This window comes from Myotis lucifugus, unplaced genomic scaffold (assembly GCF_000147115.1).
Source record: "Myotis lucifugus unplaced genomic scaffold, Myoluc2.0 scaffold_45, whole genome shotgun sequence".
Classification (NCBI taxonomy): domain Eukaryota; kingdom Metazoa; phylum Chordata; class Mammalia; order Chiroptera; family Vespertilionidae; genus Myotis; species Myotis lucifugus.
Window position 1 is genome coordinate 576,736 of NW_005871093.1, and position 27,821 is coordinate 604,556.

Here is a 27,821-nt window from a genome sequence, read left to right on the forward strand (position 1 = left end):
GTGGGGCTTTGGTGCTCACTGAGTCTGCCCCCTGAGTGTGTCCCTTATGGATCTGAGGAGTTGTAATCTGGATGGTCCACTCTGACCACTGGGTACATTGGCTCTTGGATCTCTAAGGAGGTGCTAATTTAGCCCCTGCCTGAGGCTACCCAGCAGGAGCTATGGAGAGATCTGCAGATTCCTCTTCTTTGTTTGGGGTTTGGAGGTGCCCAGATGAGGCCCAGCTGTGAAGCAATGCAAGCTGCTGTGGGGCCTTGGGCCTTCTTTTGGATGTTCTGGGTCTTTCTGACCCAGCTGCAGTTTGTTAGGTAATTTTAGATTGCAAAGGGCCAGGCCTTTCATATGCAAAAGCCTCTGTGCACAGCTTGGGTGGGGCGGGGTCTCAGGGGATCAACAGGTTTGGTTGACAAATCTTTTGGTCCCGTTCTGCAACGCCGAGACAGATGAGGCCACGACCCTGCAGTGGACCACTGCATTCCTAAAGTACATTCAGGAGTGCCATGGAGATTCTCTTAAGAAGGAATTTGAGAGTGTGTTTTGCGGTAAAACTGGCAGGAGGCTAAAGTTGACCAGACCAGACTCCCTGGCAATGTGTCCCGTGCAGGAGAGTCTGCAGAGCAGCCCTGCCATGGAGATCAAGTGAGCGGACTGGACACTGGTTCCTGGAAGCAGGCGGCCTCTGCCCGGCCATGGGCATGTCCAAGCCCTGGAGCTCTGCGCCAACCGTCAACTCTCAAGGGACATGACTCAAGTTGGAACTCCAGTGGGGACTTTGAAAGCGTCCATTACTGTCCTCTTAGACCATTGGGATGCAGACACTGTGACAATTAGTAATTTTTCAATTATCTGTCTGATTCCATCATGTTTTCTTAAGATGATAACTTAAAAAATGAACACCCTTTGTAATTTCTTTAGTCTTACAGGGTATACTGCTTTTTACTTATTTCCTTTACATTTAAAAACGCCCCCTTAGCAATTGGAAAAGTCAAAATGTTCTTCACTAGAAGTAGTTTGGAAATTCATTTCATTTGTTTATTACCTCCCCTTGCAACGACTTCCAGTCACATGGACTATATTGCAGAATTTTAGGAAACTTCCAGAGACATCTTTAAAGCTCCTTTGGTCCATAGATGAGATGTTGTCACGGTGGGCTGCTTTGGTGACCTCACTTTCACACTGAGAGTCAGTACTTTATGTAATAAACTATTGTTTAGAACTGAAAAGAAAAAAAAAGCTATGGCTGCTCCTCAGTCCTACCCTAAGAGGCCCCACATCTCAGTGTCCTGTGGTAATCGCTGCAAGCACCTCTGAGAGAAAGCCGCCCTCGAGTTCCGACTGATGCCAGACAGTCCAGTTTCTCCCCGTATGAGTCTGGGTCCCCAGAGACTCACCCGGAACTGGAGTAGAGCATTCGGGAGCTTGAGACTCCCTCCCAATTGAAAAAGACAACCGCATCCTCAGTTGCCAGCCCTTTCCGCGTGCGCCTCTGTACCTCTGCACTTTACTTCCGCACCTCCTCTGAGTCTCAGTGTGCTTTTCTCTTTCCTTCTAGTTGTAGAATTTCCACTCAGCCAGCCTTCCTGTGGTTCTGGATGATGTCCGTTTTGTCTTTTAGTTGTATTTTTGAAGTGGTTGTGTGAGGCAGCAATTTCCAGTGTTTACCTATGCCGCCATCTTGGTTTCTCCTCTCACTGCCTATATTTTTTCCTAGGAGTCTTAAGATCTTGGGTTTCCATGTAAGTCTTCAATCTATTTTTAGTTTTTTCTTGTATAGTAGAGGCCCGGTACACGGATTTGTGCACTGGTGGGGTCCCTCGGCCTGGCCTGCACCCTCTTGCAATCCAGGACCCCTCGGGGGATGTTAGACTGCCAGTTTCGCCCAATCCCCGCAGGCCAGGCCAAGGGACCCCAGCAGGCACAAATCCGTGCATTGGGCCTCTAGTATGCATATAAGATCTTTGGTTAATCACTTCTGCCCTCTCCTCACTCTCCCTCCCTCTAAGATTCATCAGTCTGTTCCATGTTTCCTTGCCTTTGTGTTGAGCATCTGCCCCCTGGTGGTCAGTGCGCATCATAGCTACCGGTCAAATGGTCGCTTAGGCTTTTATATATACTGATATACAGGTTATATATATATAGATGGTGTAAGAAGGTGGTCTAGTTTCATTATTTTTACATGTATCTGTTCAGTTTTCTCAGCACCATTTATTGAATAGACTGTTTTTACCCTGTTGCCTCCTTCATCGTATATTGGCCATATAGACAAAGGTTTACTTCTAGGCTCTCTATTATTTTTCATTGACCTATATGTCTGTTTTTATGCTAATTTCATGCTGTTTTGATTACTATACCCTGGTAGTATAGTTTGATATCTGGTAGCCTGAAACCTTTAACTTTGTTCTTTTTCAAGATTGATGTCACTATTTAGGGTCTTTTGCGGTTCTATATACATTTTAGGATTATTTATTCTAGTTCTGTGAAATACACCATTGGTATTTTGATAGAGATTGTTTTGGGTAGTATGGACATTTTAATGATGTTAATTCTTCCTATTCATGAGCACCATATGTGCTTCTATATATTTGTATCCTCAGTTTCTTTTTTTAGTATTATAATTTTCCAAGTACAGTGTTTTACCTCTTTGGTTAAATTTCTTTATTTTTAATTTTTTATGCAATTGTAAATGGGATTGTTTCCTTAATTTTTCTTTCTGATAATTCATTAGTAGTGTAAAAATAATGCAACTCACTTCTGAATATTTATTTTGTATCCTACTACTTTACTGAATTCATTTATCAGTTCTAACAGTTTTTTGGTGGAATCTTTAGGGTTCTCTATATACCATATCATGTCGTCTGTAAATAATGGACAGTTTTACTTATTTATTTCCAATTTGGATGCCTTTTATTTCTTCTTGTCTTGTTGTTGTGGCTAGAATTTCCAATACAATGTAGAATAAAAGTGAAAGTGGACATCCCTATCCTATTTCTGATCTTAAGGGAAATGCTTTTAGGTTTTTCCCCAATGACTACGATGTTAACTTGGGTTTCTCAGATATTGCCTTTATTTTGTTGACATATGTTTCCTCTATTTCCACATTGCTGAGAGTTTTTATCATAAATAGATGCAGGATTTTGTGAAATGCTTTTTTTCACATTGATATGAAAATCGATATGATCATATGATTTTTATCCTTGATTTTGTTTATGTGGTGTATCATATTAATTGATTTGCGGATATTACACCACCTTGCATACCAAGAATAATTTCCATTTGGTCACGGTATATGATGTGTTTTTTTTTTTTAAAAAAAATAAATTTTTATTGATTTTTTACAGAGAGGAAGGGAGAGGTATAGAGAGTTAGAAACATCAATGAGAGAGAAACATCGATCAGCTGCCTCCTGCACATCCCCAACTGGGGATGTGCCTGCAACCAAGGTACATGCCCTTGACCGGAATCGAACCTGGGACCCTTCAGTCCGCAGGCCGACGCTCTAGCCACTGAGCCAAACCAGTTAGGGCTATGATGTTTTTAATGTATTGCTGAATGCGCTTTGCCGATTTTTTTTTTTTATGTGTGTGTGTCGTAGAAAGGTGTATTTGCATGAAATTATATTCCTTGGTTTCCAAAGTCCCATTTCCCTTAAATCAATCCTGGAAAATGTGCAGCTGGGGCTTCAGCAGAACTAAAAGCAAAGCCAGTGTCCAGAGTTTCCATTCCATGGTGGAATTGAGTACTGCAGAGCATCAGGCTAATAGTAGATTTTGCTGATATTTTGTTGAGAACTTTTGCATCTGGGTTCATCAGGGATATTGGTCTATTGTTTTCTTTCTTTGTAGTGTCTTTGTCTGGTTTTGGAATTAGGATAAAGCTGGTCTCATAAAATGAGTTTGGGAATCTTCCCTTCTTTGAATTTTGTGGAGTAGTTTGAGAAGTATAGGTGTTATTTTTTCTTTGAATGTTTGGTAAAATTAACCTGTGAAGTCATCTGGTCTCGGACTTGTTTGTTGGGAGTTTTTTTTTATTTGCTGCTTCGATTTTGTTAATTGTAATTAGTATGTTCAGATTTTGTTTCTTCTTGATTCAGTTTTAGAAGATTGTATGTTTCTAGGAATTTGTCCATTCTAGGTTGTCCAATTTGTTGGCATATAGTTGTTTATAATATTTTATTGTAACCCTTTGTATTTCTGTGGTATCAGTTGTTATTTCTCCTTTTTCATGTCTTATTTACTTGAGTCCTCTCTCTCTTTATGAGTCGGTTAAATGTTTATCAATCTTGTTTATCTTTTAAAAGAACCAACTCTTGGTTTCATTGATCTTTTGCTTTGTTATTTTATTACTAGAGGCCCTGTACATGAAATTCGTGCACTGGGGGTAAGGGGGTCCCTCAGCCCGGCCTGCGCCCTCTCGTAGTCCAGAACCCCTCAGGGGATGTCCGACTGCTGGCTTAGGACAGTCGGACATTCCTCTCGCAATCTGGGATCTCTTGCTCCTTACCGCCCACCTGCTTGCTCCTTACTGCTCAGCTCACTGCTCCTTAGCACTGCTGCGGATGCAGGAGAGGCTCCCACCACTGCCGCCGTGCTCACCAGCGGTGAGCCCAACTTATGGCTGAGCAGTGCTCCCCCTGTGGGAGCGCAGTGGCCACCAGGGGGCAGCTCCTGCGTTGAGCGTCTGCCCCCTGGTGGTCAGTGCGCATCATAGCGACCAGTTGTTCTGATCATTCTGCCATAACGGTCGCTTAGGCTTTTATTATATAGATTTTTAAAAAAATTGATTTCAGAGAGGAAGGGAGAGGGAGAGAGATCACTGATCAGCTGCGTCCTGCACAACCCCTACTGGGGATCAAGCCTGCAACCCAGGCATGTGCCCTGGACTGGAATCAAACTAGGGACCCTTCAGTCTGCAGGCTAGGGCTTTTATTTTTTTTTAAGACTCTATTTTGTTTATTTCCACTCTCATCTTTATTTCCTTCTTTCTATAGTAAAACCTTGATATAACAGACTAATTTGGGTGAGAGCTTGTCCGTTAAAGCCAAAAGTTCATTATAGAATAAAGTAGGTTTTCCGAATGCGTATGTTAAAAATTCGATAAATTAGTTAACTTGTTTTTGTAGACACACTTGTGTAATTAAAATGAAGCATGTATGAAAAGTTTAATTTCACAGAAATGTTTTCTATATGTATTACTGTAATTTTTAATTCATATTGAATAGATCGAAATGTGTTCCTTCACCAGTCACCATGAGTAAACAAATGCACACGGGTGGAGTGTGACTTAGTGCTCATTGAAACATCAACCACTGCAGAGCTCTAGCTGGTTTGGCTTAGACGCAGGGGTCCTCAAACTTTTTAAACAGGGGGCCAGTTCACTGTCCCTCAGACCGTTGGAGGGCTGGACTATAGTTTAAAAAAAAAACTATGAACAAATTCCTATGCACACTGCACATATCTTATTTTGAAGTAAAACAAAACGGGAACAAATACAATATTTGTATTTGCATGTGGCCCGCGGGCCGTAGTTTGAGGGCCCCTGGCTCAGAGTGTTGGCCTGTGGACTGAAGGGTCTCAGTTTTGTTCCAAAGGCGGTTGCAGGCTCCATCCCCAGCCCTGGTGGTCAGGGTATATGCGGAGGCAACCAATTCATGTGTCTCTCTCACATCGATCTTTCTCTCTCTCTGTCTCTTCCCCTCCCTTCTACTCTCTCTAAAAGAACAAAACAAAACAGCAACAAAAAAACTGCTGCAGAAAGTTACACCATGGGACAACAGAACTAATTACCGTGCATGATACAGTGTGATCACATGCTAACCATTCGCCAAATGTTATTTATGAACAGTGACTCTTGAATTTAAATATGTAGACTGTAGTTGTAGATATGTAATACTTATTTATGTTGACGAAAATACTACAGTGTTTTTTCCAGCATATGGTTTATTTTCGAAAATTTAAAATTAACAGTGAATTAATACCAAAAAAACCCTGTTCATTAATTGTAAGCAAATCTTGGTTAAAAGCATTTAAAAATTAACAGGGTGTTATTTTTCACATATGACATACAGACTGGAAATTTTGTCCATTATATCTGAAATTTGTTAAATCAGTGTCTGTAAAATCAAGGATTTACTGTACTCACTTTGGTCTTTGTTCTTTTTCTCATTAAGTGTAAGGTTAAATTGTTTATTTGAGATTTTTCTTGTTTCTTAAGGTAGGCCTGTAAGGCTATGAATTTTCCTCTTAGGACTACTTTTGCTATGTCCCATAGACTTTTTGTTGTGTTTTTATTAAATTTTTGAGGTTTTACAGCTCAGTGCTAGACCATGGTAAATGCACCAAGCTAAAATGGGGGGGGGGGGGGAGGCGGGGAGGTAATGTGGCTTGGGGCTTAGTCTTTATCCTCTGTTAATCTGGACACTCTGTCTTTACATCCTGTGACTGCATACCCTTTATCAATAGTGTCCTTATTCTGGTTAGATACAGGTGTTGGCTGACTTTTTCTTAAAGGGCCAGATACCAGATATTTTAGTTTTGCAGGCCATATGATCTCTGTCCCAACTAACTTGGCAATACTATTATAGTATGGCAGCAGCCAGAAACAATGTGAATGAGAGTGGCCATGCTTCAATTAAATTTTATTTATAGAAACAGACAGGGAGTGGAATTTGGCCCATGGATTGTAGTTTATCAACCTCTGGTCAAATAAAACCTCCAGAGTATTTTTCACTGGAATTGCCAGACTTTGACAATGTTCTTCATAGTAAATTTTTTGTATGCCACATAATCTTCACATTTTGTGTAAATCTGTCTAGCAATTTTTGCAGATGTTATAACAGACAAATATTCAAATGCTTAGTTTTATTTATGAGTTTTGTAGGTGGTTACTGACAGCTATGCCTACCCATTCTTTTAAGTCATGGTTTATCGCTAGCATAATTGCCAAATTTAGGAAGTACTTTTTTTTTTTATTAAATCTTTATTGTTCAGATTATTACATTTGTTCCTCTTTTTTCCCCCCATAACTCCCCTCCACCCAGTTCCCACCCCACCCTCCGCCCTCACTCCCCACCCACTGTCCTCTTTCATAGGTGCTCGATTTTTGTCCAGTCTCTTCCCGCATCCCCCACACCCTTTTCCCCCCCAAGAATAGTCAGTCCATTCCCTTTCTATGCCCCTGATTCTATTATAATCACCAGTTCATTCTGTTCATCAGATTATTTATTCACTTGATTTTTAGATTCACTTGTTGATAGATGTGTATTTGTTGTTCATAATTTGTATCTTTACCTTTTTCTTCTTCTTCCTCTTCTTAAAGGATACCTTTCAGCATTTCATATAATACTGGTTTGGTGGTGATGAACTCCTTTAGCTTTTTCTTATCTGTGAAGCTCTTTATCTGACCTTCAATTCTGAATGATAGCTTTGCTGGGTAAAGTAATCTAGGTTATAAGTTCTTGGTATTCTTCACTTTGAATATTTCTTGCCACTCCCTTCTGGCCTGCAAAGTTTCTGTTGAGAAATCAGCTGACAGTCGTATGGGTATTCCCTTGTAGGTAACTGACTTTCTTTCTCTTGCTGCTTTTAAGATTCTCTCTTTGTCTTTTGCTCTTGGCATTTTAATTATGATGTGTCTTGGTGTGGTCCTCTTTGGATTCCTTTTGTTTGGGGTTCTCTGCGCTTCCTGGACTTGTAAGTCTATTTCTTTCACCAGGTAGGGGAAGTTTTCTATCATTATTTCTTCAAATAGGTTTTCAATATCTTGCTCTCTCTCATCTTCTGGCACCCCTATAATTCAGATGTTGTTACGTTTGAAGCTGTCCCAGAGGCTCCTTACACTATCTTCGTATTTTTGGATTCTTTTTTCATTTTGCTTTTCCGGTTGGGTGTTTTTTGCTTCTTCATATTTCAAATCTTTGACTTGATTCTTGTGATCCTCTGGTCTGCTGTTGGGAGTCTGTATAATATTCTTTATTTCAGTCAGTGTATGCTTAATTTCTAGTTGGTCCTTTATCACAACATCGAGGGTCTCACTAGATTTCTTGAGGATCTCACTACATTTATTGGTGGTTTCTAGAAAACTCTTGAAAAACCTTAAAAGTGTGGTTTTGAACTCTATATCCAGTAGTTTGCTTTCCTCCATTTCTGTCATTTGTGTCCTGTTTCTTTGTCTCCGCATTTTTTATGCTTCCTTGTGTTGATAAAGTGGTTTTCTGTGCTAAGTGTCCTCTGGGGCCCAGTGGTTCAGCCTCCCCAATTACCTGAGGAGGACACTCTTGGTGCTCCCCCTTGTGGTCTTTGTGCACAGTCTTGTAGTTAAGCCTTGATTGTTGTAAGTAACACTGGGAGGGATTGGCCTCCAGGCCAATTGGGTGTGAGAATCAGCTGTGTCTGCAGTGGGAGAACTTCTGTCCTGGAGCTCTAGGGAGATGCTAATCTAGCCTCTGCCTGAGGCTATCCAGCAAATGCCTCCGTGCAAGGCTTGGGCGGGGCGGGTCCCAGGGGATCAACAGGGCGGGCGGAGCGAGCAGTTATGGCTGCTCTCAGTCCTGCCTTCAGAGGTCCCGCTTCTCAGTGTCCAAGCAATTGCTGCAAGTACCTCTGAGAGAAAGCTGCCCTCGAGTTCCGACCGATGCCAGACAGTCCCGCTTCTCCCGTATGAGTCTAGGTCCCCAGAGACTCGCCCGGAACTGGAGCTCAGAGCCTGAGACTCCCTCCCGATTGAAAAAGACAACCGCACCCTCAGCCGCCAGCCGGCTCCACGTGCGCCTCTGTACCTTAGTATTTTACTTCTGCACCGCACCTCCTCTGAGCCTCGGTATGCTTTTCTCTTTCCTTCTAGTTGTAGAATTTCCACTCAGCCAGCCTTCCTGTGGTTCTGGGTGATGTCTGTTCTGTGTTTTAGTTGTATTTTTGAAGTGGTTGTGCGAGGCAGCAATCTCCAGTGTTTCCCTATGCCGCCATCTTGGTTTCTCAGGAAGTACTTTTTATACTCTGTATTTTACTTACCTATTCCTTAGGATTTGATATTGAATATTGTGTTTTTCCTTAAATTGTGTTTTCCTCATGTCTTCCTATTATTATACTCTCTCCTGGTTCTCCTACTGCTCTAGGCCATTTTTAGTCACTTCATGGAATCCTTCTCTATAATCATTTTTCAGAATATTTGCCCTGAGTTTTTATTCATGACCATAGTTTTTAGAACCATACTTCTAAATTCACATTATAGACCCATTTATAAACCTTCAGATTTTAATTTTTGGCTGCTTATTAAACATAATTATCTGTGTGGCTCAGATATATGTGAAAATTCAACATGTCAAAAGTAAGCTCAATCATCTATTGTTTCTTCCATGTTCTTTGTCCCATGTATGGCCTCACCATCTATCTACTCAGTCATTCTAGAAATCTAGGAGTCAGTCATCCTTCCTTCATTATTCAGTCACTTATCAAATCTGTCTATTTTTAATTTTTTTAAGGAACTCCCTACTATTTTCCTTAGTAAGTGCACCAGTCCCACCTAAATTCCCTTTTCTCCACACCCTGCCAACACTTACTTGTAGATTTATTGATGACAGCCATGCTGATGATATCTAATTGTGTATGATCTTTTTATTGTATAGCTGAATTTGGTTTGCTAACATTTTGTTGAGGATTTTTGCATCTTTTCTCACCACTAATAATGAACTGAAATTTTTTGGGGTAATTTTTTTGTCTTGTTTTGGAATCAGAGTAATATTGGCCTTGTAAAATAAGCTTGGAGTCTTCACTTTTTTGGAATAGTTTGAGAAAAAAGGTATTGATTATTTGAACCTTTGGTAAAATTCACCTGTGAAGCCATCTGATCCAGGACTTTTGTTTGTTGGGACTCTTTTTAAGAATAATTTTTAATTTTTCAATTACTGTTGACATACAATATTATATTAGTTTCAGGTTTACAATCCAGTGATTAGACATTTATATATAACTAATGAAGTGATCACCCCAATAATTCAAGTACCAATATAACACTATGTATAGTTATTACAATGTTATTGACTATATTCCCTATGCTGTACTCTACATTCCCATGACTATTCTGTAACTACCAATTTGTACTTCTTAATCCCTTCACCTTTTTAACACATTTCCTGAACGCCTCTCCCATCTGGCAACCATCAAAATGGTCATTATATCTATAAGTCTGTTTCTGCCCTACCTGTTTGTTTATTTTGTTTTTTAGATTCCACATAAAGTGAAATCATAAGGCATTTGTTTTCTCTGTCTTGCTTATTTTACTCAGCATAATATTCTCTAGGTCCACCCATGTTGTTGCATATGGCAAGGTATCTTTTTTTGTTGTTGTTAATCCTCACCTGAGGATATTTTTTCCATTGATTTTTCAGAGAGAGTGGAAGGGAGGGAGAAAGGAGAGAGAAGAGAAGAGAGAGGAAAGACACATACAGAGAGAGATACACAAATCAATAGGTTGCCTCCTGCATTCGCTCCTACTTGGGCTACGCATAATACCTGCAACCCAGGTACATGCCCTTGACTGGGAATTGAACCCATGATCCTGCAGTGAGTAAGCTGATGCTCTAACCGCTGAACTATGCTGGCCAGGGCAAGGTTTCTTTTCTTTTTTATGGTTGAATCACACATTTCATTGTAAATTGCTGGGTCTTCGTTGTCTCTTGTTATCGCCTTTGCTGTAAAGTTACCATTCTATTCCCAATCAGGTTGTGGGCTCGATTCCCAGTAAAGGGTGTGCAGGAGTCAACTGAGCGATGTTTTTCTCTCTCTCTCTCTCTCTCTCTCTCTCTCTCTCTCTCTCTCTCTCTCTCTCTCTCCTTGTATCTCTCCCTCTAAAATCAATAAAAACTTAAAAAAAAAAGATAAGTGTTGTATGATTCCACTTATGAGAGGTATCTAAAATGAAGTAGTCAAATTCATAGAAACAGAAAATTATGAAAAGGTGCTTATCAGAGGATGGACACCAGGAGAAAAGGGAAGTGTTTTGTTTTTTTAAAATCCTTACCCAAGGGAATGTTTTTCACTGATTCAAGAGAAAGAGAGAGAGAGAAACATCAGTTGGTTGACTCATGCACCCACTCTGACTGTGGATAGAACCTGGGTAATTGCCCTGACCAGAAATCAAACTAGCAACCCTTGGGTGCACAGAATGATGCGCTAACCAGCGAGCCACACTGGCCAGGACAGAAGTTTTTAAAAATGGGTATAGAGTTTCAGTTTTGCAAAATGAGAGGTTCTGGAGACCTGTTTCACAACAATACAATACATTTAATATTCTTGAACTGTACACTTAAAAATGGTTAACATGATAAATTTGATGTATTTTAACCACACTTAAAAAAAAGTTTACTTAAGGGTGCAGCTTTATTTAGGCAGATAGATCCCAAAGAAGGACTAGAGAAGGGTCTTATCCAAAGATGCTCAGTTCCTTCTTGTAAATTGATTAACCAAATAAGTTTTTGCTATTGGCCTAGGGAGGAGTAAGTGAATGGAAAGGAAAAGAGGCTAGGGATATTGTTCAAAGGGAGGTCTCTCCACATGAAAATTTGAGGAATAGGGAATACTATACACATACACACACAAAATTTAAATATCTGTGTATATAGAAAATTTTAAAATTATTGCTATCAAAGAGTAAATATTGATAATGTTAAAATAAAATAATAAAAGTAGGATAACTATACATTTATTGGTAAAAACTTTGTGTGAGCCACGTCCCACATGGTTCAGAGTTCAGGATCTGGAGAAGGGCTGCGCGCAAATGACAGAGATGAGACAAGAAATAATATTTGGAAATATTGGGGGCCAGGCGGGAAGCCCAACGCAAGGGGAAGGACTTCCACTGGTGCCCAGGCCTTGCCAACCTTTTATTCAATTTTGGATAAACATATAGCCCTTAGTCAGGCAGGAAATTCGGTAACAGACTATCTTGAAGGTCAGTAAAGATTTATTCTGAGACTATTTGGTCAGGAAATTGCTTGAGCTACCATTGTCTCGACTAAACAATCAGTGCATAGCTCTGGCCCTTGTCAGGGCTCAAGGTTCACCAGCTTTCCGGGCTCCTTGTTTACACTTCTCTGATAGTGAGGACAATGGGTAGCTTCCAACAGTAAAAGTAAGATAACTATACATTTATTGGTAACAAAAACTTAAATGCCAAAGGCAAAAGGCATGTGATTTCCAAAATATAAATAAAAAATAAGGTAATCAGAAGTTTAAACTTATGAACATAGCCCTAGCTGGTTTGGTTCAGCGGTTAGAGTGTCAGCCTGCGGACTGAAGGTTCCTAGATTCGATTCTGGTCAAGGGCACATGCCCAGGTTGTGGGCTTAGTCCCTGGTAGGGGGCATGTAGGAGGTAGGTGATCAATGATTATCTCATCATTGATGTTTCTTCTATCTCTCCCTCTTCCTTCCTCTCTGAAATCAATAAAACTATATTAAAAATAAACTTGTGAGCATATTTTTCTATTTAAGTGTAAAAGCAGGTTTACCATTTGTTAGGTAGCTATATTGTTAAAGAAGACATTTCAGGGACTGATAATAGAAAAAAATTGGTATAACTTTTTGCACAATAACAATAGTTTTTAAGATGATTATGACAGTTGATCAGGTCATTTCTCTTTTTGTAGTGCATCTTATGGCAATAGTGTAATATGCAAGCAGACTTTTGCACACTATGTTCATTTAATGCTTTATAACGGGTGGGGGACGTTCAGCTCATGGGCCGATGAGGCCTGCGAAATCATTCATTCTGGCCCTGCCAAGGCATTAGAGGTGAGTTAATTAAATGTTTGACCAAATATAGCAGACTACTTTAATTTAATAATTTTGTATGACCCGTGATTGATGTTATAAATATCCAAATAGCTCTTGACAGAAAAAAGGTTTCCCACACCTACTTTATAATCATGAGAAATAGAAACAGCCTAATATTCACCAACAATATCTTCAGTTAGTTGTAGTATTTCTATAAAGTATAAAACGTAATACAACATTTAGGATCAAATTTAAAATCTGTATAATAAAAGCATAAGCGACCATCATGGCGGAACGACTGGTCACTATGATGCACACTGACCACCAGGGGGCAGACGCTCAATGCAAGAGCTGCCCCCCTGGTGGTCAATGTGCTCCCACAGGGGGAGTGCCGCTCAGCTAGAAGCCGGGCTCATGGCTGGTGAGTGCAGCGGCAGTGGTGGGAGCCCCTCTCTCCTCCAAGGCAGCGCTAAGGAGCAAGGGGTCCTGGACTGCGAGAGGGATGTCTGACTGCTGGCTATCCCCTGAGGGGTCCTGGACTGTGAGAGGGCACAGGCTGGGCTGAGGGACACCCCCGCCCCCCCCCCCCCCCCGCTCCTCCCAGTGCACGAATTTCATGCACCAGGACTCTAGTGTTTTTATAAAGTGTACAAATGTTTGTGAAAGAAAAAAAGCTTTATTTAAAGGTGTGCTATTTCATAACCATTGGGCCTTGATGAGAGAATGCCAGATAGCCAGTCTTGTGTATACATGCTACTTATATTTTTATATTAAATCACTACATTATTCTTTTTTTTTTAAATATATTTTATTGATTTTTTACAGAGAGGAAGGGAGAGAGATAGAGAGTTAGAAACATCGATGAGAGAGAAACATCGATCAGCTGCTTCCTGCACATCTCCTACTGGGGATATGCCCGCAACCAAGGTACATGCCCTTGACCGGAATCGAACCTGGGACCTTTCAGTCTGCAGGCCGACGCTCTATCCACTGAGCCAAACTGGTTTCGGCTCACTACATTATTCTTAACAATGATTTCTCACAACACTACTGTGAATTAGGTGCCATAATCGTCTCCATTTTACAAATGAGAGGATTCATAATCCAAAGATCAAGTCACACAGCCTGTTAATAACAGAACTAAGATTGTCTGACTCTAAGCCCATACCACTTCTAGCACTGGGGTTTCTGTATGTCAGGAAACTATGGTCCATGGTGGGTAGCCATTTCCTTTGTGTAATTTACATGGTTAGTATTTTTCTTGAAGATGTCAAACTTTTTGTCATATCTAGTAGGCCCCTTTAAAATGCCCCAACAAACTTTGGAAGCCAACTGGATCTTTATTTGTATTGCAGTTTACTTAGGTGTGTTTGCTTATTCAGTAAAATGGACTCCACAGAATTTTATAATCATCAAACACAATGTGATTTAAAGTAATGTTTGAATAATTTATTATATCAGTAGGCCATTACAAAATGCTCATCCAAAATTAGAAAATTATAGGCAAAATGTATTTTCTTGACCAAGCTTGAACTTAACAGGGGGGAAAAAAAGAGAATCAAGAATCCAACAGTCGCCCTGACTGGTTTGGCTCAGTGGATAGAGCATCGGCCTGCGGACTGAAGGGTCCCGGGTTCGATTCTGGTCGGGGGCATGTGCCTTGGTTGTGGGCACATCCCCAGGGGGGCGGGGGCGTGCAGGAGGCAGCTGATCGATGTTTCTCTCTCATCAATGTTTCTAACTCTGTATCTCTTTCCCTTCCTCTCTGTAAAAAATCAATAAAATATATATTTAAAAAAAAAGAAAAAAAAAGAATTCAACAGTCTTACATGTATTTGTAAGTGAAAAGAATATTTGTAAGTGGTATATATGAGCCAGCATCCCAATAAATTTTTCCTTCGAGTAGGAAAATATCAAGAGAACTCTATTATTATTAACTTGTCTTCACTAATATTGTATTCCTGAATGTTTTAGTCATGATATTAGGGCCGTAGTAGCTTTCCCATGAGGAAACAGATTGCAGTAAAATTTAAATTTGGTTGAGGGGGAAGAGAGTTGAGTTGGGAAAACATTAAGGGTCATTATTAATTAATTTAAACTGATTGATGAACTTGATAAGGCATTCTTTTTTGCTGTAATTATAAAAGTAATATTTTGTCATTAAAGAAAATTTACAAAATATAACAAAGAAAACTCTTAGCCACCATTCAGAAAATATTGATATTTTGTAGGACTTATTTTCTTCTTTAAAGTAATTTATTCTTTTTTTCTGATTACTTAGTTACACATGTCTTTTGTAGAAAATTAAGAAAATACATAAAAGTTCAATAATGAAAATAAAAATTACCTGTTCTCCCACTACACAGATTCTTTTCTTAAAAGAAATTTGTTAGAAAATTAAACATTTTAAAGTATACATTCAGTGCCATTTAGTAGTACACTTGCAGTGTCTTGCAACCATTGTTGCTCTGTGTATTTCCAAAGTATTTGCATTACCCCCAAAGGTGATACTGTACCCACTAAGCAGTCACTCCTCACTCCCCCTCCATAGCCGCTGGCACTAATCTACTTTCTGTCTCTGGGTTTGCCTCTTACGGACATTTCATATCAATGGAATCATAGGACGTGTGACCTTTTGTGTCTGGCTTATTTCAGCATAATGTTTTCAAGGTTCAGTCATGTATCAGTACTTCATTTTTATGGCTGAGTAATATTGCGTTGTATTGCTGTATGACATTTCATTAATCCATTCTTCAGTTGATGGATACTGAGTTGTTTCCACCTTTTGCCTATTGTGAATTGTGTTGCTGTGAACAAGTACTTGTACTTGCTTGAATACCTGCTTTCAGCTCTTTTGGGCACACACCAAGGAGTGCAATTGCTGGGTCATATGGTAATTCTATGTTTAACTTTTTGAGAAACCACTAAATTGTTTTCCACAGCAATGCACCATTTTACCCATCAACAATGTACAAGGGTTCCAATATCTCCACATCCTCACCAGCTTTTGTTATTCTGTGTTCTTTTAAAAAATAATATTACAGCCATGAAATCTTTTAAAAATATAATTTATTATGACACATATGTGTTAATTATTTTTAAAAGTTCTGCCTACTTTATCCCTCCCCAGTATTTAAAAGTGGTTTGATGTGTTCTTTGGGGGCAAATTGGTTGAAAGCAGTGATTTTCAAACTTTTAGATCTCAGGACCCCTTTATACTTTTAATATTTCTAGAGGAACAAACTGTAGGAACAAATACTATAAAAGTTTGTATTTATGTGTGTTATATTTTTGGTATTTACTGTACTAGAAATTAAAAACAGAAATATGAAAAATAACTTTTCCCAAACACATAACATACAAAATAATGAAAAGGGTGAATAATTTTCTCTTTGCACAAATCTCTCTAACTTCCGCCATAATAGAAGGCTGTTGGATTCTCACATCAGATCCTCATTATCACATGTCATCCATGTAGCCTTTGGGAAACTTCCTTATGCACTTATGAGAGAATAAGAGTGAAAGAGACAAATAATGTCTTAGATTTATTCTCTGGGACCTAGGAGATCAGAGTTGCAGAAATGTTGGTTTTATGATTTGTTTCTGGCAAAATTAGGAGTGAACTTTCAACAATTTCTCATTCATACCTTAGGGAAGTGGAGTTGGTTGTTTATGCCCCCAAATACAAAATATTCAAGGAAAGTACTATTTGGGTCAAAGATGAACCTTTTTTAAGAATCAAAGATGAAAAAGAAATTCTTTTGTATAATCACTTCATTGATGTTACTATACTGAAGAATGAACATCTATATAATGTCAATTTTAAGAAAACATTTCTTTTTGCTCAATTGGTTAATACAGATGGGACAAGAAGAAAATGGTTAGAAACTAAGATAAAGCCAGGCATAAAGGTAGCACATAAAATCCTATCTAATAAAAGGTTAATATGCAAATTAACTGTCATTCTGTCACAAAGATGGCGGCACCCATAGCCACAAGATGGCAGCGCCCAGTCCTCTCAGCCCGCCGGAGTCCCCAAGTCCTGGGGGGGGGGGGGGGGGAGCGGCCGCTGAGAGTGGACAGCGTGAGCGGCTGGCGGAATGCTTCCACCCTGGTGGCTGTAAAGCAGGAGCGTTCCACCCAGCTGTGGAGGGCTCTGGGTAGCGGGCAGGGTGGGGGGGAACGCTTGTGTTGTTGCCCCAGTGACGAGGAAAGCGTTCTGCGCCTCTGGGCCGTGGAGAGCCCCTGGGCAGCGGGCGCGGAGCAGCCAGGTCCCGCAGAGAGCTACTGGCGCACAGATTCGTGCGCAGGGCTACTAATCTATAATAATAAAAGTGTAATATGCTAATTAGACCAGACTTCCTTCCAGACAAAGCTGGGGCTGCAAGGGCCAAGCCCTTTGCATGAATTTTGTGCATCGGGCCTCTAGTATATTCCATATAGTTCCATATAGGTTTTAGAAATGGGAGAAAACTACAGTGTTTACAAATATTCCAATGCGGAAAAAAAATTATTGAAATGTTTTTAAACTAGAGGCCCGGCGCACGAATTCATGCATGGGTGGGGTCTGGCTGGCCTGCCCAGATTGGGGCCGATTGGCCGGGCCGGCTAGGGAGTAGGGGTCGTGAGAAGCGGTGGGGGGCAATTGGGGGTGGGGCCTGCCAGTGGGAAGGGACCTGGAGAAGACCCACTGAGCTGGAGCTAAGCATGGGCCTCAGGCTTCCCAGGGAGGATGGCCTCAGCAAAGAAACAGAAAGCACCAGAAGGCTCTGCAAACAGGCCCTGAGCTCCCTTTGGCCAGGCAGACTCAGAGCTGGTGTCTCTGTGTGTACATTAGACATAGCCCAGCACTCGCCTTTGTCTGTTGGTCAAATCCATTGCATCGAAAAACTTGTTTCCCTTCTCTTTGGGCCCTTACAACAAATACAGGCCTATTGGAAGATGCGGGCCCCAGTGACAGAGCCAGGCCTCACAATCACCTGGAATTTAGGCCTAAAACAACTGGTAGCAATCTCCATGGAACAGAACACACTGTTTTAGAGTCTTAATCCTCCCCTAAAATGTGCCCAGCTGCTCCTCTTTAGACGGGATAGACTGAACTAAGGAACCAAAGACCCGAGTTTCCTTTGAGATGGGATCCACTGGGAGCTGGCTGGTGGCAAGGCCCCTCACAGGTGGCTGCATTACCCCCAAGCTCGGTGTGCTCTGAGCCGGTCCGTTTCTGGCGGTGCCAGGTCCTTGGCTGCTGGTGAGGCAGCAGGTCCACAGAGTTCCTCTCTACTGCCTACCTGGCATCCCGAGCAGTACCCTCTGGCCCCGTGTACCAGGAGGCTGTTGCTAGAGCCAGGACTTGGAGAGCGAAGGAGCTGGCCTGTGCAGAGAGGGACCTGCAGGTGGCCAGTCTGCGCCCCCCACCTCGCTTCTCAGTCTCAGTCTCGCTTGCGTGGATCCGGCCAAAGCCCGCTGCCCGAGATTGGAGCCATGTGGGGAAGGTTGCAGTGGGGAGAGGGTCGCCCTGACCTGCTAGCCTTGGTGACAATCATCTTGGTGCCCAGCTGATTGAATTTGTCCCACAGAGCCCTCATCTCAAGCTGCACGCTCATGCTGGCCACCTTCTCGTTCTTCTTTACCAGCACGTTGGCAGCCCCGGCTCCAGCCCCGCAACTGGCCCTAGGGCCCTTGGGCTCGGCAGCGGCGCTGGTGGCAGCCCCTGCGGCCAGAGCATCCACTGTAATGGTCGTTTGTCTTTTTTTTTTTTTTTTTTAAATATATTTTATTGATTTTTTACAGAGTAGAAGGGAGAGGGAGAGAGAGCCAGAAACATCCATGAGAGAGATCCATCAGCTGCCTCCTGCACGCCCCCCAGTGGGGACGTGCCCGCAACCAAGGCACATGCCCTTGACCGGAATCGAACCTGGGACCCCTGAGTCCGCAGGCCGACGCTCTATCCACTGAGCCAAACCGGTTCGGCATCGTTCGTCTTTTATTATATAGACTAGAGGCCTGATGCATGAAGATTCGTGCAAGAATAGGCCTTCCTTCCCCTGGCTGCCGGCACTGCCTTTGCTCCGGCCGGAGCCGCCTTTCCGCCTTTGCTCTGGCCCGGAGCCACCTTCCATCTTCATGAGCTGCCCAGAGGCCCAGAGTGGCCGGGGTGGGGTGGAACGCCTGCCTCATTGCCATGGCAACGATGCAGGCGTCCTGACCTGGCCACCGCCATCTTTGTCACATCAATTTGCATATTCCCTCATTGGCTGTGGGCGCCGCCATCTTTGTCACGAAGTGATGGGCAATTTGCAGATTCCGTCTTTATTCGATAGGATTACCTCATCCTTAGTAATTTTATTTTATTTTATTTTATTTTGTTTTATTTTTATTTTTTTAAATATATTTTATTGATCTTCCACAGAGAGGAAGGGAGAGAGACAGAGAGCCAGAAACATCGATGAGAGAGAAACACCGATCAGCCGCCTCCTGCACATCTCCCACTGGGGATGCGCCCGCAACCCAGGCACATGCCCTTGACCGGAATCGAACCCAGGACCCCTCAGTCCGCAGGCCGATGCTCCATCCACTGAGCCAAACCGGTTTCGGCTCATCCTTAGCAATTTTAAAGTACAGTGCCATTTTTGAAAATCTGCTTATTCACCTTTCCAAGGAAAATAATCTTGTATGTGTAATACCAGTTCAGTTTACTTGTGAATTAACTTGTTAACACTTATTACATCAACTTTATCAAAGTTTATTAAACTTTTAATACTTTATTATATTTATTAAGAATTAAGTGATTATTCTGATGGTTAAAAATGCTAGAATTTGCCCTGACCGGTGTGGCTCAGTGGATAGAGCGTTGGCCTATGGACTGAAGGGTCCCGGGTTCGATTCCAGTCAAGGGCATGTACCTTGGTTGTGGGCACATCCCCAGTAGGGGGTGTGCAGGAGGCAGCTGATCGATGTTTCTCTCTCATCAATGTCTCTAACTCTCTATCCCTCTCCCTTCCTCTCTGTAAAAAAAAAAAAAAATCAATAAAATATATTTTTAAAAAAATGCTAGAATTTGCATTTCATGACAATGTGAAGGAAAGAGTATAGCACTGCAACCCAGGAGACCAGAGAGATCTAGCTTTGGTTCTGTGGCTGGATTCCTACAGGCTTGGCCAGCCACGTACTTCTTGCTCCTGGGTGGAGGGGAGTGTGGGCTGGTGGGAAGTGATTAACAGATTTTGACTTGGGAGGTAGAAGAACTCTAATCTGGTGTTGGAATGGGTTTGTTTGTGAAAGGTACTTAAATTCTCCTTTCACACTTGTTAAGTATTCCAGAATTAGTATATATGGATCACAATTACTATATCTCCTTTTATTGCGCATCACAGATAATGCTTGTTTTTAATAAATTGAAGGTTTGTGGCAATCCAGCTTCGAGCAAATCTGTCAGTGCCATTTTTCCAACAGATGATGGTTAGCATCTTTTTAGCAATTAAGTGTTTTTAAATTAAGGTATGTACATTGCTTTTTTTTAGACAATGCTGTGCATACTTAATATACTACATAGTGAAATCACTTATATGTACTAGGGAACCAAAAACTTCGTGTGTTTCACTTGATTGCGATATTTGTTTTATTTTGGTAGACCGGAATCAGACCTACAGTGGCTCCAAGGTGTGCCTGTATTAGGATTACTCAGGTATTCCAGTTGTCAAAAAATATACGGTTAAGATAGGTGCATTAAATGTATGTACATTTTACCTTAGAAAATAAAAATAATTTAGTGGTGAGTGGATAGAGGTGGAGATGAAACAAGAAGGGCATAGCTTTTAAGCTGAGTGATAGGTACATAAGATTATTAACACTGTTCAAAACAGTACCATACTGGGTTTTATTTATTTATTTTTTATTTTTTTTTATTTTTATTTTTTAAATATATTTTATTGATTTTTTCACAGAGAGGAAGGGAGAGAGATAGAGAGTTAGAAACATCGATGAGAGAGAAACATTGATCAGCTGCCTCCTGCACGCCCCCTACTGGAGATGTGCCCGCAACCAAGGTACATGCCCTTGACCGGAATCGAACCTGGGACCTTTCAGTCCGCAGGCCGACGCTCTATCCACTGAGCCAAACCGGTTTCGGCTTGTTTGTTTTTTAAGTGACATTCTGGTCTACCATATTAGAAAGACAAAATATGATATCTACACTAATAAAAGACAAACATGCAAATTGACCATACCTTTGCTATGCCTTAAGCCACACCCACCAGCCAATCAGAGTGACTATATGCAAATTAACCCAACCAAGATGGCGGCCGGCAGCCACGGAGCTGGAGCGAGCAGGAGGCTTGGTTGCCCCAGTGATGGAGGAAGCCAAGCTTCCCGCCTGCCACGGCCAGCTCTGAGCTCCACTCAAGACAACAAAGTTTCAATTATAGAAGATAAATAAACCCCAGATTCCTGCTTTCAGCCAGCCGTGGCCACGGAGCTGGAGCGAGCAGGAGGCTTGGGTTGCCCCTGGTGATGGAGGAAGCCAAGCTTCCCGCCCTGCCCTGGCTGGCTCTGAGCTCCACTCAAGGCCACAAAGTTTCAATTATAGAAGGTAAATAAATCCCAGAATTTTAAAAAAAAAGGAGAGGCTGGGAGTTTCCATTGCAGGGCGGCTTTGCCAGCCTGAAAACGGCCCTCAGCCCCTCACCCAGACTGGCCAGGCACCCCAGTGGGGACCCCCAACCCTAAAGGGGGTGTGGCCAGCCTGAAAACAGCCATCATCGCCTCACCCAGGCTGGCCAAACCTCCATGGGGTGAGGGTCCCCAGTGGGGGGGGCTTGACCAGCCTGCAAACAGCCATCAGCCCCTCACCCAGGCTGGCCAGGCACCCCAGTGGGGACCCCCACCCTGAAGGGGGTGGGACCAGCCTGCAAATAGCCATCAGCCCCTCACCCAGGTTGGCCAGGTACCCCAGTGGGGACCCCCACCCTGAAGGGGGTGTGACCAGCTGCAGACAGCCATCATCGCCTCACCCAGGCTGGCCAAACCTCCATGGGGTGAGGGTCCCCAGTGGGGGGGGCTTGACCAGCCTGCAAACAGCCATCAGCCCCTCACCCAGGCTGGCCAGGCACCCCAGTGGGGACCCCCACCCTGAAAAGGGTGTGACCAGCCTGCAAACAGCCATCAGCCCCTCATCCAGGCTGGCCAGGCACCCCAACGGGACCCCCACCCTGATCCTGGACACCCTTCAGGGCAAACCAGCCGGCCCCCACCTGTGCACCAAGCCTCTATCCTATATAGTAAAAGGGTAATATGCAAACTGACCCTAACAGCAGAAAGACTGGGAATGATTGGTCACTATGACACACACTCACCACCAGGGGGCAGACACTCAATGCAGGAGCTGCCCTCTGGTGGTCAGTGCACTCCCACATGGGGGACCTCTGCTCAGCCACAAGCCAGGCTGATGGCTGCCAGTACAGTGGTGGTGGTGGGAGCCTCTCCTGCCTCCTCAGCAGCGCTAAGGATGTCCAACTGCAGCTTAGGTCTGCTCCCCACTGGCAAGTGGACATCCCCCGAGGGCTGCCGGGCTGCCAGAGGGATGTCTGATTGCCAGCTTAGGCCCGATCCCCCGGGGAGCAGGCCTAAGCCAGCAGGTGGTCATTCCCCAAGGGGTCCCAGACTGCGAGAGGGCACAGGCCGAGCTGAGGGACTCCCCCCCACCCCCGAGTGCACAAATTTTTGTGCACCGGGCCTCTAGTATAGAAATAATAAATCAAGAACTAGCAATGCAAGCATATTTAGAAATGAAGTAAATAGGAGGCAAATACAGTGTGCCTCTGGCGATTAGAGCTGAGTGTGGAGAGGGCTAGAGTAGGGAATGTCTGTTTTGTTTTATAAGGCTTTCAGTGTTACTTGATTTTTAAACGTTATGCATGTATTACTTTGATAAATGATGTTATTCATTTTGTGGATCACTGCATTGTTTTCAAGGAAAATATCCACATGATCCTATGTGAATAATTAGTCATAGACCAGTGCTTGGAATATGTAAATATTCTGTTTATCCATGATAATTTTGGCAGTGTGCCCAATTATATTTTCATTGTCAAAGGTGGTGATTTACATTTGAATTCCTACTTCAGATGATTAAGGCTAAGCGGTTTGATTTCATAATTTCACTCTGTCTGTAACCTTGCCCCCCTGCAGTTTGTTCTTTACACAGTAGTCAAGAGTGATCATAGACTAGCTTATGTTACTCTCCTATTTAAAAGCCACTTAATCTCTTCCCATTACAATTAGAATAAATTTCAAACTCTTCATCATGGCCTACAAATAAGGCCATAAATAATGTAAATAATTGGGCTCCTGCCAGTCTTTTGTCACTGTCTCCTCATCATTGTGGTAGCCTTAATGCCCTTCTTTTGCACACTCATAGTTCAATCCTGCCTCAACTTGCCATTCCTCCTGAGACTGGCTGCTTTTCATCATTCAGGACTTAATTCCTTTAAAAGTCCTTACCTGACCACCTAGCTAGAGTAGCCCCCTCCACTCCTCCATCCAGAGCAGTGGTGCTGCATGTGGTTCTCAGACCAGAAGCATGAGCATCACCTGAGAGCATTTTGCATATCTGCTAATAGGCTCCTCAGTTTCTGAAGGTAACTTAGTCATTTGTTTACCTGTTTATTCTCCCTAAATGAAACCAGCTTTGCAGGGGCACTACCTTGTCTGACTTGTACACTCCTAGACCCCAGCACCTGACTCTATCTGCACCTAGAACATTCTCAATAAGTATTCGATGTGCAAAAGAATACGTGAATATGGAGGAGATATTCTGTGTTACTTGAAATGTATAATTCTGTACAATAAAAATATTCATGGCTCTTGCTTGTAAAATTGAGGTTATTCTGATCTCTCAATATCATTTATGAAGAGGTTTCACTCTATTTCTTGGACACTGAGTACTATTAAAATAGTGTGACTAATAATCATTTATCCTTGTTCTTGGAGGTAGTTTATCTTCAGAAGCAAAGTTTGGGTTTTATTGAGTGCTTTGTAATGGACTTAAAACGATGACTGGTTTTCTTTTTGGTATTTTAAAAAACACACTCATTCAGCTGGCCAGCGTGGCTCAGTGGTTGAGCAACCTGATGCAGCCACTATGGAAAACAATATGGAGATTCCTCCAAAAATTAAAATTAGGTTCATACATCACTAATTATCAGGGAAATGCAAATCACAAACACAATGAGATACCACTCACACCAGTCAGAATGGCTATTATCAAAATGTCAACATATAACATGTTTAGTATCTTTTCATATGTTTGTTGGTCAACTGTATGTCTTCTGCCTATTTTTTATAGGATTGTTTATATATTTTTTGTTATTCTCTTAAATGAGTTCCTTATGTATTTTGGATATCAACTCCTCATTGGATGAATTTCAGGGTATGTTCTCTGTCTCCCTGTTTTGTTTTACTTTCTGGGTTTATTCCTATGAATTAGATAAAATAGCTTTCTCTCTCAATCTTGAAAAGTAGCCTCAGTGTAGACTGCATACCAGATGGTTTTGGCAGGCTGGTTGTAGGGGTGGTGCCTCATGTGTGGCCTGGCCAGGAGTGGGTTTAGGGCGGGCTGTCTGGTATGGGCCTGTATTGTTTTGTCTGTAGCCCGATTGGGTCTGGGCAGGGCTGCTCTGAGTGAGTGTATCAGATTGTCCTACTAGCTTCCAGCTTTCTCTGGATGGAGCAGTCCCATGTGTGCAGCAGTGCCCACTCGTACCATAAGTCTTTGCTACCTGCACACTTTCTCCCAGTGGGGCAACCACATATGCATGAGCAGCAGTGCCCCACTGTCTCTGCAGTTTCTTTGGACAGGCAGCAGGTACCACAGCATTTTGCTAGCTCTGCACTCTCTCTGCCATACCCGCTGGCTCAATCTGGGTAGTGGGGCCCCTTGTATGAATGCTCCATTGCCCTCTTGTTGTGCTGGAGCTAGCTCTGGGAGAGCTTGCTGGGTACATGCCAAGACAGCCCTGCAGGATGGCCAGAGAACCTGGATAGAGTTCCCACCTGCTGTTCACGTGCAAGGGAAAGTAAACAATGGCTCTCACGGCTTCTCTGTTCCTGGAGGGTTCCTGCAACTTCTGAAGAGCTCTTGTGTTTCCCCAACCTTCTCCATGTGGTCTCTATTGTTTGTTGTGCAGAAGCTGTTCTGTTGTCTCTCAGGAGGAATTTCTCTAAATATACGTGTACATTGGATGTGTTCTTGGGAGGGGCAAGCTCAGCATCCTCCTATGCCACCATTTTGGATCTGCCTCTCTGTCTACATACTTTGAATGAACAAATAGGACAACTTACATTAATGGCTTTCAGTTGGGGGATATTTTGCTCCAGAGGACATTTGGCCATGGTTGCTAAGCACCCTGTGATGCACTGAACTGCCCCTACCACAAAGAATTAGTCCAAAATGTCAATGGTGCCACTGCTAAGAAACCCTAGCTGAAATTGAGAGAGCTGGGCCCTGGTTGAGTAGCTCAGTTGGTTAGAGTGTCATCCCAAAATGCCAAGGTTGCAGGGTTCCATCCCTGGTCATGACACATACAAGAATCAGCCAATGTGCATAAATAAGTGAACATCAAATCAATGTGTCACTGTCTCTCAAATCAATAAATAAAAACAATTTTTTGAGAGAGTCCTTCTGTAAATACTAATGCCATCAGAAAAAGAATACTTTGTCCTACCTTTTAGAAAAGAGGCTATATAGAAACTGGCAATTTAGAGATTCGGATGGGTATATTGGCATAACATTCTCAAATAATTTTACACTTTTTAAAATAGGAAAATTCAAATACAGGGTTACTGGTTTTCCTTATTTTACAGATGGGGCCGAGGATTTGGTCTTTTGGGTTCCATTTTTGGAAAGGATGGTGCATTAAACCAGCCAAACAGTGTCTTTGGACTTATATTTTATATACTACAGTTATTACTTGGTAAGTATTATACAGCAATACAAAAATAAGTTTTTTATTTATATTCCACTTAGTACTTTGTGTCTTTGCTCTGATGTGTGTGTCTTTATCTTAAATAAAAGCATACGTTAATGATAGAACCTATAGTTTGTTTCACAATTTTGTGCTGTGAGACTTGGTTCACTATGATTTTGATGAAGCTAATGCTGAACTTGGTATCTGTTGGTATTTAGTCAGGGATAGTGACATCCCATGATGTCTGTAAAAACCAGTCCTATTTAGAGAAATTATTACTCCAGCCTTCCCTCTAAACCTTTCTCCTTACTATTTTATATACTTGTTAGCTATTTTTAAATCTATGCTTTGGGAAAACATTGATGGTTAATGATATTCATAATTACACCACCTTACCCACTATTTTCCATTGTCTTCTGATTTTTTCACTTATTTTTATACAAACTCTTATATTGTCTACCCTCTTAAGTGTTGTTATTGTTGACATCAGGTTTCAAAGTTTTTTATGTCTAAATAACACAGATCAACTTTAAGTCCCATTCCCCCCCGCCTTCCCTCCCCACCCCACCCCACCCCCGCCACACACACACACACACTACCTTCCTTCTTTGAATTATTTCCATGGATAAATTTCCAAACGTGGGATGAATGAGTCAAAAACAAGATTTTTAAATGGAGTTTAATAGGTATTAACAAACTGCTTTTCCCTCAGTTGTAGGTTTCCCAGAAGCTCCATCACCTTCATTTTAAAAAACTGTTTTCTGTAAAATACCTAATATAAGTTACATATTAGTAGCTATTATTTTTATTTTAACTATATTTTAACTTTCTTTTATTTTCAATTTAGTTATTGGGATCCTGATTATAGCCCATTTTCATAGTTGTTACAAATATTTAACCTGTTCTTTATTCTTTTTTATCTTAGCTTTGTGAATTTTGATTGTATAAAAGTTTTCATACTTTTAAAGTTAAATTCCTTTATTTTTGCCTTTGCATTTCAATTGTTATTATTTCATCCTATTATCTGCCAGCTCTTCTGTGCTCTTCTAACTGAAGTTGATTTGTTATGAGGCAAATTGTGAATCTAAAGTTTTCTCAATGTCCTAGTAAGTTTTTCAATTCCATACTTATATATCCTGTAGAAATAGAAAAACATGCACAAGAATATTCATTGCTGCCCTAACCGGTTTGGCTCAGTGGATAGAGCGTCAGCCTGCGGACTCAGGGGTTCCAGGTTCGATTCCGGTCAAGGGCATGTACCTTGGTTGCAGGCACATCCTCAGTGGAGGGTGTGCAGGAGGCAGCCGATTGAGGTTTCTCTCTCATCGATGCTTCTAACTCTCTATCCTTTCCCTTCCTCTCTGTAAAAAATCAATAAAATATATTTTTAAAAAAAGAATATTCATTGCAGTATAGTTTAAAATAGCAAAGAATTGGAAGCAGCTTAGCAAAACATAATGGTTGAATAAACTAAGTTACATCCATACTAGAAAACAGTGTAACCATTAAAAGAGAAAGTAGGTCTATATGTGAAAAGATAAAGGCATAGTTTAGTGAAAAAAGCAAATTGTGGTATAATGTTTACACACACACACACACACACACACACACACACACGTAAATGCATAAGGGTCAGGGGTGAGACTTTCACTTTTTATTCCACTTATTGGTTTTGTTTGGATTTCTAAGCCCAAATTAAAATAGCCTAAGAAATGTTTTTGGAGATAGAGGTGGAACATTTCTATTTATTATATTTAATATCATTATGTATAGATATTTCAAATCATGTATTATATGTATTTTTTTCTATTCACATTTTATGTTTGTTTTTTTTGTTTGTTTAATCCTCACCCAAGGATATTTTTCCCATTGATTTTTAGTGAGAATGGAAGGGGAGGAGGGAAAGAGAGGGGGAGGGAGGGAGAGAGACATATCGATGTAAAAGACACAATGATTTGTTGCCTCTCGCACACACCCCAACCAGGGCCTGGGAACGAACCTGTAACACAGGTAAATGCCCTTGACCAGGAATCAAACCTGCCACGTTTCGGTGCGGGACCAACACTCTAACCATTTAGCAACACCGGCCAGGA

At 41.8% G+C, this 27,821-nt stretch overlaps 1 protein-coding gene across 1 annotated transcript in view; it reads left to right on the top strand.

The window, feature by feature from the left end:
• The first annotated feature begins 589 nt into the window (after nt 1-589).
• VKORC1L1 (vitamin K epoxide reductase complex subunit 1 like 1) overlaps nt 590-27,821 on the top strand; it is a 34,105-nt gene continuing 6,873 nt past the window's right edge. Inside the window, exons 1-3 of the mRNA XM_023753409.1 lie at nt 590-639; nt 19,346-19,381; nt 25,625-25,734. Of these exons, the coding sequence (XP_023609177.1) occupies nt 590-639; nt 19,346-19,381; nt 25,625-25,734 (196 nt within the window). The remainder of the gene's footprint in view (nt 640-19,345; nt 19,382-25,624; nt 25,735-27,821) is intronic.